The 12,844-nt window shown below is 39.5% G+C and overlaps 1 protein-coding gene across 1 annotated transcript in view; it reads right to left on the reverse strand.

Moving 5' to 3' along the window:
• ADGRD1 (adhesion G protein-coupled receptor D1) overlaps positions 1-12,844 on the reverse strand; it is a 449,125-nt gene that overhangs the window by 195,677 nt on the left and 240,604 nt on the right. The window contains exon 15 of the mRNA XM_051975862.1: positions 2,097-2,170. Coding sequence (XP_051831822.1) covers positions 2,097-2,170 — 74 coding nt within the window. The remainder of the gene's footprint in view (positions 1-2,096; positions 2,171-12,844) is intronic.

Genomic DNA, 12,844 nt, shown 5'->3' on the forward strand with positions numbered 1-12,844 from the left:
AAATAATTTAAGAATTCCAACGATTCATTGAGGATGAAATTCAGTGAGAAAATTATTGACTTATTGACTTATAGCTGTTGGTAACAAAGGATCCACTTCTAAATTTCTGGTTTCTTTCTATCTTCATCTCATTTTGCTTGAGTCCTTTATCCCTGCAGCTGCTCGTGAACTTAAGATTTTTTTGTTGTTGTTGTCATTGTTGAATCATGTTAACTCTTTCTGAGTTTTTTCTTTTGGTGGGGGGGAGGTTTCTTGGAAGAGATACTGGAATAGTTTGATATTTCCTTCTCCATCTCATTTTACATATGAGGAAACTGAGGCAATCAAGTTTAAGGGACTTGACCCCGGGTCACACATCTTGAAACCAGATTGGAACTTAGGTCTTCCTGATCTAAGTCTGATGTTCTATACACTGCACCACTTAGCTGCCCCCAAGATTATCGTCTGTGTATTCTGAATGTGTTTTATAGTTTCCCAAAATTTTTAGTTCAGTTTTAAGCTTTAATAACTTCTGAAGTATAAATATAAATAAGTATAAAAACACCATTTAAAAGGTTGATTTCTTAAATTTTTAAATACTGAATATTTCGTATTAAAATTCAAGATAATCACCATCTTTTGCTATACTTCATTGATCCAGTCAATTTTTGAACTTCATAAAACCTTTCATCAGCTGTTGCTCAGTGACTGAGAAGATTTCATATGTAATCCTAGCCTCAAGATCAGCCCCCCAAAGAGAGTTTTTGACAATTTTGATGTGACCCTCAACAACAACAACAAAATTCAATGAAGACAGATCAGGTATCCAAGATGGCAATAATGGAGACATCTTGTACACTAGTTTAAAAAAGCATTATCCAAAAAATTAAACTAAAATTAAAAATTATTATTCAAAATTTATAAAGCTAAATAAATGTAAAAGAAAGGAAATAATTAAACTTTTAAATGTCATCTGTTCTAAGTTTGTAGTGTTTATATGCTTGGATTTATTAAAGCTTAAAATTAAATTAAGACTTTTGGAACATTCTAGATACAGCTATATATAGCCAAGGTTGTGCTCCCTTTCCCTCCTCCCCCTTAGAATATAAGTTTTATGAGAGCAAAGATTATTTGGGTTGGGGAGGAGAAGACTGTGTTTTGGTATTTTAACAGGGGTCCTTGAACTACGGCCCTCGGGCCAGATGCGGCAGTTGAGGACGATTATCCCCCTCATCCAGGGCTATGAAGTTTCTTTATTTAAAGGCCCACAAAACAAAGTTTTTGTTTTTACTGTAGTCCAGGCCTTCAACAGTCTGAGGGACAGTGAACTGGCCCCTATTTAAAAAGTTTGAGGACCCTGCAATGTGTACTTAATAATGCTGATCGATTCAATCTTCCTTCAGGAAATAACCTAAATGAAAGTTTAATAAGTAACTTCAATAGAAGCTCCTATCCCAGGATTCATGTTACAATTAGTCAATAAGCATTTATTAAACCCCTTCTATACTGTAATAATCGCTAAGAATAGAAGAAAAAGCAAAAAAAAAAAAAATAGCCCATGTTCTTGAGTTTATAATCTAATGGAGAAGGGAGAGGAAAGAGCACTTGCAAATAACTCTGTAAAAACAAGATAAACTAGAGATAATTAGTATCACCCCAATTCTATCTCTAGTCACCTAAGAGAGTTCTCTTCTTTTTTCCTTTCTTATATTAAACACATACTTCTTCTTTTTCTCCTCCTCTTCCTTCTCTTCTTCATCCTCCTCTTCCTTCTTTTCTTCCTCTCTCTTCCTCTTCCTCTTCTTTTTCCTTCTCCTTCTTCTCCTCCCCCTTTCCTCCTTTACCTCCTCACCCTCATTCTCATCCTCCTCCTTCTTCCATGAGAAGCATCTAAGTGGCAAAGTGGATAAAGTTCTGGCCCGGACCTGAGTTCAAATCCAACCTCAGACACTGCCTAACTGTGTGACCCTAGGCAAACTATTTACTCTCCTCACCTATAAAATGAAGATAATAACAGCATCCACCTCTGAGGTTTATTGTGAGGATCACATGAGACAATCTTTGCAATTGTTATTATTACTGTTATTATTATTCTCAAATTACTGACAACGACATACCTGAAGTCCAAAAACGCACAGTAAAGAAAAACCCGGTTGCTTTTATTTGTTGCGGCGTTATATTGCTCCCGACTCTGAAAGAAAAGAAAATAGAATATATTTCCTGAAGTGATCCAAAAAATAATAATAATAACTTCAGTTGTGCTGTTCATACTCCTGAGAGAATTAAAAAACCTTAGGAGCGCTCAACTCAGTCAAATCAGCCTGCATCTGGGATACACAATTCTGGGCTTCCAAGCTCCTCGAGGACCTTCCTGGGATAAGGGGGAGGTGGAATACGGCTTGTAAAAGGAGGAGGTAACCGGAGAAGGGACTAAGGACACAGGGAAAGAGTCCCGCTTTGGGGCAGCACGTAGGTTAATAAACATTTATTAAGCGCCTGCTACGTCCAAGCTACTGAGCTCCTGGTCCTCAAGGAGCTCACAAGCTAACAGAGGCTCGAAGTTTGTCCCGTTCCGATACCGTAAAGCAGTCCGGTCCTAACCGTGGAGCCCAAAGCCGTAATGAGCGCGGCTTCCGGGGACTCCCATTATCACCGTAAGCAGAGGTGACCCCCAGGGAGCCAGAGGTGAGTTCGGGAAGCTCTGGGAAGCTCGCGGCGCTGAACCTTCATTAAACACCTATTATGAGCCAGGTGAGGGCGAAAGAGGAGAATATAAAAGGGGGCTTGAAGCTTACCATTAACAACAAAACCCAAAACAGCTATGATCTTGGCAAACAGAGGGAGAAGAAATGGAAGCCGTGTCAGATTTTATTTTCTTGGGTTTAAAGATCACTGCAGACAGGGATTGCAGCCATGAAATTTAAAGATGTTTGCTCCTTGCTAGGAAAGCTATGGTAAATCCCGTCAGCATACTAAAAAGCAGAGACGTTATCTTTCTAACAAAGTCTGGATAAGCAGAGCTATGGTTTTCCAGTAGTGTGTACGACTGTGAACGTTGGACTATAATTATGGAAAGCTGAGTGCTGAATTGTGGGGCTGAAGAAAACTTTTGAAAATCCCTTGAATGGAGGGCACGCCATGCGGTTTGTCATTGCGCACGCGTGGTCTCGGCTCCCGCTGTTAGCCGCAGGCAGAAATGTTCTCCCCCCACCCCCGACAGTGCGCAGGCGCAACTCCGGCTCCAGCTGTAATGCGGTAGGCAGAGTGAGGGCAGGCAAGCGTCAGTCCTGACAGTGCGCACGCGCATGTGCAGTGCTAAGCCCTCGGCCTTGAACTTTGTGGCCGTAGTTTCTTGTACGGGCGTCTGTACACAGCGGACATGTATAAGCTCCTGAATGTGAGCGTTTGTTAGTTCCTGGTGTGTGTATGCAGTCCCCCTCATGTCCCGCAGCCTCCCCTCCCTCCTCGGGTCTTGCCATGCCCCTTTCAGGAGTCTCCCCTTCCGCCCCTCTCCCCATCCTTTCCCCCTCTCCCTTTTTCCCTCCCCCCCCCCCCACAATGCGGCTGGATCCATGCTGCTGCTTCTCCTTGCCCTCTCTCTATCCCTTCCCCACGCGGCTCCTGTTGTTGCACCAGCTTTCATCTCCTGTCTCGGGGTCCCCCGCCCCCCAGTTCTTATCTGGTCACTACTGTATCCTCTGTTCAGCCCCGGAAGCCCTTTACTGGCCGGGCCCAGCCCTTCTTTCCTCCCTCTAAGAAGCATTGACGGAGCCTCCTCTGAGGTCATGGCTGGGCTTGGCGAAAAGGGAAAGACCCCGCACCTCGGGATCCCAGCAGATGGAAGGGCCAGAGGCCAAGGTGCCGTCAGCCTCTCTCAGTGTGTGGTGCGGAGCCACCTTGTGGGACCACCCATTGTCCTGGGGCTTCACTGGCTGCGGCCGACTCCCTTCCCACAGGTCGCTGCCCTGCTGGTCACTGTGGAGGTTTGGGCTGCAAGGAGCCAGGGGTCCTGGCGATGCTGTTCTTCCTGGGCTCTGAGTCTCCCGGTGAGAGGGCAGGTAGTTGGCACTTGGTGGTAGCCCTGGCAGTGCTTTGAGACCCCCACTCCTTAAGGGATGCTCTTGGGATGACTTGTGGCCCAGGCTCAGGGCAGTGGTTTGACTTGCCTGGCTCCCTGGGAGCTTGTTACCGACTATTATGAAAGAGAAGAATCTGTCTCCTCCAAACACTTGGGTCTTCCAACTTGATTTATCCCAGGTGGATGTGCCAAGTGTTGGAGCCAGCCCTAAGCTGGATGCTGACAGACATTGCATCTACTTATCCTTGTGCTGATTTATAGAGGGCCCTTGATAGTGGGGGAACTCTGGGTAAGGTATAAACCCTTCAGCCCAGAGGGAACCTGCTGACAAAGTCTGGTTTGGCTCCCCATCTCCCCTAAGAGCTCTCACCCCTCCTGAGAAGTCAAGGAGGGCGTGACCACCTGTGTCTACTTGAAGCAAGGGCTACTTACAGCAAAGAGAGGCATTTACATAGCAATATCAGGGTGCTTATAGTTAACACATGTATTAACACAGCGTGCTGAGGTGACGTAATGGTCCTAGAGTTAGCACTTGCTCAGTGTGATGTGATGATGTCATGGTTCTCTAGGTAGCACATGCTTAGTGTGCTATAATGATATAATCATACTGAGGTATTTAAGGGCTGAGAAGACAAGAGACATTTCATCTTTGACCATCCTCCTGGTGGCTCTCCTGCCTCCTGCACTCCTTCACTAAGACCAAGGCTGGGCCCAAGATCCTCCAGAGAGCTAGCCCAGACACACCATTTTGGCGCCCAACATGGGGCTCTACAAAGCTCATTACATTTTGGCGCCCAATATGGGCTCCTAGAGGTGAGGCTCTGGATGTGAAGCCCTACACTCAGCAGCTCAACTGACTCAATTGGCGAATTCATTGGAGAAGTCCCCGTGACTGGGAAATAGACACAAGCCCTGTAAAGACTCTGCTCTTCCCCAGGCAGCAGATAGAGCCCAAGGAGGGTATGACTTCTGGCTTTCTCATGGCTCCCTTTCAGGAATCAGTGACCTTCTGGGATGTAGCTGTGGACTTCACCTGGGAGGAGTGGAGGGTCCTGGAGCCAGCCCAGAGGGCCCTGCACAGGGACGTGATGCTGGAGAACTACCAGAACCTGTTCTCTGTGGGGATTCCTGTTTCCAGATTGGATCTGATCTCTCTGTTGGAGAAGCAAGAAGGAGCTTGGAGTCCCAAGAGCAGAGACTCCAGTGGATCTCATCAAGATTCCTTTAGCAAAATACTAGATTTGAAGTCAAGAACTTAAACATGAATCTGTTTACATTTTTGTTTTTCTTCCCGGGTTATTTATACCTTCTGAATCCAATTCTATCTGTGCAACAAGAGAACTGTTCGGTTCTGCACATATATATTGTATCTAGGATATACTGTGACATATTTAACATGTAAAGGATTGCTTGCCATCTGGGGGAGGGGGTGGAGGGAGGGAGGGGAAAAGTTGCAACAGAAGTGAGTGCAAGGGATAATGCTGTAAAAAATTACCCTGGCATGGGTTCTGTCAATAAAAAGTTATAATTATGAAAAAAAAAAAAAAAAAGAACTTAAACATGGTGCAGAGCATTTGCGTGGGGACATCCTCTGAGAAAAGGTTTACAAAGGGCATGGCCTGGCATTGCAATATGAACGAAGCTAGGGAATATGATATGAATTTAGAAAAACAGAAGAGACCATTCAGAGAAGTGACCATTCCTATAACGACTGAATAATGGGAGTGAGCCTCAGGTTATGGCATCTGGAAAGAGCTTTAGTCTCAGGCAAGAGCTTCCGCTGTTGCACTGCGGAAAGGAGCTATGGAGAAAAGTCCAGATAAATATAAAACAGTTGGAAAGAGCTTGAGGGCTTTTTCTTTAGAGAAGAACTTTTCTAAGTACAGCGAAGTTAAGAAATCTTTCAGGTATTACTCAGGATTATTTAAGTTTCATAGAATAGATTCTAGAGAAAATCTATATGAACAGAATGAATATGGGAAAGTATTTAGAAGATCAAATCTTGCTAAAAATTAGAGACGTCCCATAGGAGACAATCATTATAAATATACTAAGTATGGAAAAGGCTATTTCCACAAAGGAAGCTTGACTGAACTTAAGATAAATCATGCTGAATTGAAACCCTTGAAATGTGATGAATGTAGTAAACCTTTTAGTAGGAGGGAATACTTGATTGCACACCAGAGAACTCATACTGATGAAAAACCTTTTATTTGTAATGAATGTGAAAAAAGCTTCCACCATAAGGGAAGCCTGATTGCTCATCATAAAATTTATATGGGGGAGAAATCATTTCCATGTAATGTATGTGGAAAAAGCTTCATTCTTAGGGCAAATCCTATTTCTCATCAGAGAACTCATATTGGAGAGAAACCTTTTGCATGTAACATATGTGGGAAAGGAAAGCCTTTACTATCATGAGATATCTCATTGGTGATCAGAGAATTAATACCGGAGAGAAACCCTTTTAATGTAATGATGTGGGAAAGGCTTCAGCCAGAGAGGATACCTTACTGTATATCAGAGAACTCACACTGGAGAGAAACCATTTGTATGTAAGGAATGTGGGAAAGGCTTTAGCCAGAGGGACCATCTCACTATTCATCAGAGAGTTCATACTGGAGAGAAACCCTTTGTATGTAATAAGTGTGGGAAAGGCTTCAGCCAGAGAGAATACCTTACTGTACATCAGAGAACTCACACTGGAGAGAAATCATTTGTACGTAAGAAACGTGGGAAAAGCTTTAGTCGGAGGGACCATCTCACTATTCATCAGAGAGTTCATACTAAAGAGAAACCTTTTGCATGAAATGAGTGTGGGAAAGCCTGTACCAAGAACAAGTCTTTTTAAACATCAGCAAAGTCATACAGAAGAAAAACATTTTGAATGTAATGAATGTGGAAGTCTTCACTTCACACAAAACTTATTACTCATCAGAGAACGCACTGGAAAGAAACCCTTTATATGTAATGAATGTGGGGAAGCCTTCAACTGCCAAGTAGCACTCACTTGTCATCAAAGAACTCATAATGGAGAGAAACCCTTCAATGGTCAGGAGTGTGAGAAAGCTTGTAGCCAGAAAGCGAATCTCATTATTCACTAGAGAACCCATATAAAAGAGAAACCCTTTGCATGTAATGAATGTAGAAAAAGCTTTAGTAGGAGGTCTAACCTTATTACTCATCAGAAAATTCATACTGGAAAGAAACGGAATTTGTTGAAATAAAGAAATTTCAGACAGGAGCTATCCTTTCATTGTCACCAGAGAATTCATATGATTCTGGCAACTCAGCAGGAGAAATATCTATCCTTTCTAAAATAATTCATTGTGGCTTTTTTGGTTAATATGCCACCTCCACTTCTCAATCTGTGCCTTTTTCATCCCCTCCAAATCCAACACATGAAAAAACTGACATTGTATGTATTGCTTCATCCTGAGTCACCATACTTGTAAAGAAGAGGGGATGGAGTATCATGGTCTTCCTTCAGAATTTGATTTTGGTTTTTATAACTTCTTTAGTGTGATTTCTAATGTATTGATGTAGTTTTAAAAATGCAATTGATATATCTAATGTATTTATGTATTTAAAATGATATACTATTCATTAATATTTTAAAATTTTCTTAGTATGTGGTTTTTGAGCAATCATTTATCCGTTTGATGCCTGCTTTAGCTGTATGCCAGAAATTTTGGAATATTCATTTACTTTTACCATTGTCTTTGAAGCTGTTCTTGTTTCTACAATCTGTCCCTTGATTGACATATTTAACATTTCACTATTTCAGTTTCCATTTAAAACTAACTTTTGCGGTGCTCTCTGAATTGAATATTATTTAATTTATATTATGTGTGAAGGAAGGGCTTAGCATTTCTGATAGATAGATAGATAGAGAGATAGAGATACATTTTTAAAATTTCCTTTTAAAAAATGCCTTGGACAGCAAAGAGATCAAATCAGTCAATTCCTGAATAAATATGTCAGACTACTCATTGGAAGGAGAAAAACTGAAATTGAATTTCACATGTTTTGGTCAATGAAAAAAAAGGACTCATTGGAAAAGAAGTGATACTGGGGGAAATAGAAGGAAAAAGGAGAAGGGGATGGCAAAAGAGAAGATGGACATTTAGTGTCACAGAGGCAATGAACATGAATTTGTATAGTCTTCAAAAGGTGATCAAGGCTAGAAGGACTTGGTGTGCTACAATCCATGCACTCATTAAGAGTGGTACATTACTGAACAAACAAACAAGAAAAATGTCAGGTACTGTGCTAAGCACTGGGGATACAAGTCGAATGGAGTCAAAAAAAAAGGAAAAAGACAATATCTGCCCTCAAGGAACTTACAATCTAATTAGGGAAGACAACATGCAAACAAATATAGACAAAGCAAGCTAACTACAGGATATATAAGAAAAAACTGTCAGAGAAAAGGTATTAGAATTAAAAGAATTGGAGAAGGCTTCCCATAGATTTTAACTAAAACTTAATTTAATTAATTAAAGAATGCTAAGGAAGCCAGTGGATAGAGTTGAGGAGGCAGAGCATTCCAGGTGTGGGGTATAGTGAGAAAAAATGCTTGGATTTGAAAGATTACATGTTTTGTTCATGAAACAGGAGGCTAGTACCACTGGACTGAAGAGTACATTTTGGGGAGTGAAATATAAAAAGACTGGAAGGGCTTTTAAAGACTGAAAAACTGACAGGATTTTGTATTTGATCCTCAAAGCAATAGGGAGCCACTGGCATATGTTGAGTGAGAGATGAGAGGTTGTTTGACATGATTGGACCAGTGCTTTAGGAAAATTACTTAAATGACTGAACAGAGGATGGATCAGAGGAGGGAAAGACCTATCAGGTGCAATAATCTAGGTATAGAGTCATGACGATGGTCAGAGGAGAGAAGAGGATTTATTGGAGAAATGTTAGAAAGGCAAAAATCAAGCAATTATAACAACAGATTTGGTGGGGGGGAATGGGTGCTTCTACAATAACAGATGACGTTAATTCAATTTTGGACATGATGAATTTAAAATGTCTATTGCAATCCACTTCCAATCCCTATATCTTCCTTAAAGAGGCTTTCTTCCCCAAATGAAGACCCATGTCTGTTTCCTAGATCAAACACCTGTGGGAAAATTTGTTGATCTGCTGTTGCCAGCTGTGTCATTTTTTAATTCAAACACCAAACTATCACGTGCATGACCTGAGACTCGAAGGAAGTTAGGGATTCAATGAGGTAATAGTAAAAGGATAAATTCCAGGCGTGGAGTCAGGATATGGAATGTCAAGTATAGGGAGCAGCCAGATCCAGAAAGGGGAGCAAGTAAAAAGAAATAATATGCAATAAACCTGGAAGGGTAAATATGAAGCAAACTGATAGGATTAAAATGTCAAGGTAAGTCTATTTTTTCATCAGTTTTCTGAGACCCAGATTGTTCAGGATGTTTCATCAGAGATTGAGAAATAGGCAGCTACCTGAATGTTTTTAAATGAGTGTGAAAAATGGATTAAGGGAATGAGATGAAAGATGGGGAAAACAGGAAGCCAAGAGTTCAAAAAAGAGATTTTTACAGTATATTACAAGGAAGACATGATTAGGGGCTGAATGAGTGGCAGTCTGAATGGAGAGAGGGAATTGGATATAAGAGATAGCATGAGCATAATTCTGAGAAGATTTTCCAATTAACTGTACACATTTGTGAAGGGCAGAGATTTGAGAATGATTCAATAGTTTTGAACTCAGCAGACTATAAGAATAGTTGTGCCTTTAAAAAGGTTTGTAGAAAACAAGTTTTGAGAATGAATGAATCTGAGGCAGTGAGGAGATAATGTGCTACATTTTGGACATGTTCAATTTGAGGTGTCTATGGGGCATCCAGTTGGAGATATCCAATGGCAACTGATGGAATTAGAGCTTAGGAGAAAGACAATAGGAATCTCTTCTAGGAGAATAGAAATATCTGTTTTTGATTGTTTTTGTAAGATAAGTTTAAAAAAAAAAACAACTACTAATCATTGCCTTGTGACAAACAAAAGAACACAAAGACTAGGGTGCTGAAGATTGAACAAAGGAAATTTTTAGTGGTGATATTGCCTGATTTCATCCAAGACCATATTAACAACATTGTCAAAAGAAAGCTAGATAATCCTGTAAGATCTCAGCTTCTTCAGACTATAAAACATCCACCCAAAATGTTTTTGGGGGATTTTTGACTTCCAATGGGCTTGAAAGTCTTGCTATCCATCAATGGGAATGCCGAATCCTGATTAAATATATTGCTATAGCAAGAAATAGAAATGTTTCAAAACTATAGAAATTCCTAAATAGGGATGGAATATCACAATACAACATTGCATCATGCCATTTAAGCTTAATTTATCTAAGAGGTAGAGATAAACATGCATCACTAACCTGGGGACTCACCTAAATTAATGCTACTGAAAACCTATATAATATCCCATGCTAGCTTGAGAAAAAATGAAGTACCCATCAAAGATGTATTTGTTATCTAATGTATTCTTGCTTCTTGATGATGAATTAAAGTAAACGTATCAAATCTTGTAAATGACAAATCATGTAAACCAAGTGATTGCAGAAAATGGAACACATTGCCTATTAAAAGTTCTTTAATGATGGAAGAAGTTGTCGATTTTATTGTAAATCAATCAAACAAATTGTGACATTGTTCAATTCATTCACATACCTCAGCATTGCTTCTTGACATAATTCATTTCACTTTGAGATTTGCTTTTATTATTAGGAAATTTTACATTATGAGAAATCAAACTCTCCTTCTCAGCAAATTCCATCCATAGATTATGGTTCTTACCTCTATGGTAATGGATGAATATCTCTATGGATGAATAAAACAATTGTAATTTTCCTTCCACATGCTGCCTTTTCAAATAGTTGAAGATAGTTACCTCTCCTTTCCCAATTTTCTCTTCTTCAGACTAAATATCTTCAGCTGATTTTTTTTTCCTGCACACATTCCAGTATATCCATGTTCTTCCTAAATTGTAGCACCCACTATCAGTGGGGGAATGTCTGGACAAGTTATGATACATGAGTGTGATAGAATAATATGTTATGAGAAATGATGAAGGAAACAGTTTCCAAGAAACCTGGAAAGATTTGTATGACCTGATGCAGAGGGAAGTGAGCAGAACCAGGAGAACAATTTATGTAATAGCTATATATTATAAAGATAATCTTTGCCATGATATTTTATATACTAGGTTACAGAAATGCTTGTTTTACCCCAATAATAAAAAATAATTTTTTTCAAAAATTAAAAATAAAAGATTTGAGAGCTGTAATCAATTCAATGACCAATCATGTTTACAGAAGACTGATGATGAAACATAACACTGATCTTTGTAAACAAAGAACTGACAGATTCAGAGTGCTAAATAGAACATTTTTTGGTCCATGACTAATACTTGAATTTATTTTGCTTGACTCTCCATGTTTACAAAAGGGATCATTTTTCTTTCTTAATGGGAATGAAATCATATTTTTATGGAAAAAAAAATTTTTTATAAAAACAAAATATAGCACCCAGAGCATAACACAATGATTTGATCTGGATACAGTATACAAGATCATCATAATCCTAATTTTGGATTTTGTGCGCGTATTAATGGACTCTAAGATCATATTAGTTATTGGGGGCTGCTTTCTTATACTATTGATTCATATTGAGCTTGTGATCCACTAAAATAGATTTTTTTTGACAATTCTCAAGCTATACCTCTCCCACCTAATAATTACACAGTATTTTGAAGTCATTTTATTCTGATTACATTTCATGTTGTAAGATTTTACCCATTGTTCTAAACTATAAAGATCTTTAGGCTTTTAATTCTCTCTTCCAATGTGTTGTCCATTCTTTCCAATAAGTTATCAGCAAATTTGGAATGCATGAGGTAGTTGTCACTTTTTGACTTATATAAAGTCAAGTTATGGACAAAATGAGAGAGAGAAGGAGAGGGAGAGAGGAAGGGGAAGAAAGAGACAGAGAGAGACAGAGAAGCCTGATTTTGTTCATGGTTATCCATCCCCAGCTCTTAAATTCAAGGTAGCCACAAACTTCTTCTGGGACACTATAATAAGGGTCCAACAAGATCAGTCCCAATTCACTAAGAACATTCAGACCTGGCTCTGCTTCTATGCTAAAAGGGCACCACACTCATCCACTAATCAAGAAAAGCCTCACACCTCTCATTAGCTTTTCACTACTCAGTTTTCCAACCAGCAAATTCTGTCAAAATTGCAATCTGTAACTTCAGCCACCAGCCACAGACCTTTCCCACCTCAATTCTGGGTTGCTACATAAGGCCATTTATCAAATCTGTTCCTCTCTACATAAAAGATGAAAGATGCTAATAGTGTCCTAAAGAATTTAAGCAGGCCACATTTTTCATAGTGCTTTTTCTCTGTTTTCTACATCTTTGCCCAACATGCCCAGATTGATATCTTCACTAAATACTCTACAGACAGATATGCATATAAATTGATGCACAAAGGAAATAATACCTATAAACCTTCAATCATTTTCTGGAAGGAAAGGGGCTCATCTGTCATATAGTCTTCATGATAAAAAAAAATAATCATTTTAAAAGTCCCCCCAGGTGTAATACATTTGTTTTTTACGTTTGCATGAGTCTTTTGACAAAAAGAGAAGTCATTTACTTCATCAAGATAGGAAAGAAAGATCATAGAATCTCAGAGTTGGAAAAGAGCAGAGATGTTATCAGTTCCTTGATAAATTTTTATTTAGC

The sequence above is a fragment of the Antechinus flavipes genome, chromosome 1 (genome assembly GCF_016432865.1).
Source record: "Antechinus flavipes isolate AdamAnt ecotype Samford, QLD, Australia chromosome 1, AdamAnt_v2, whole genome shotgun sequence".
Classification (NCBI taxonomy): domain Eukaryota; kingdom Metazoa; phylum Chordata; class Mammalia; order Dasyuromorphia; family Dasyuridae; genus Antechinus; species Antechinus flavipes.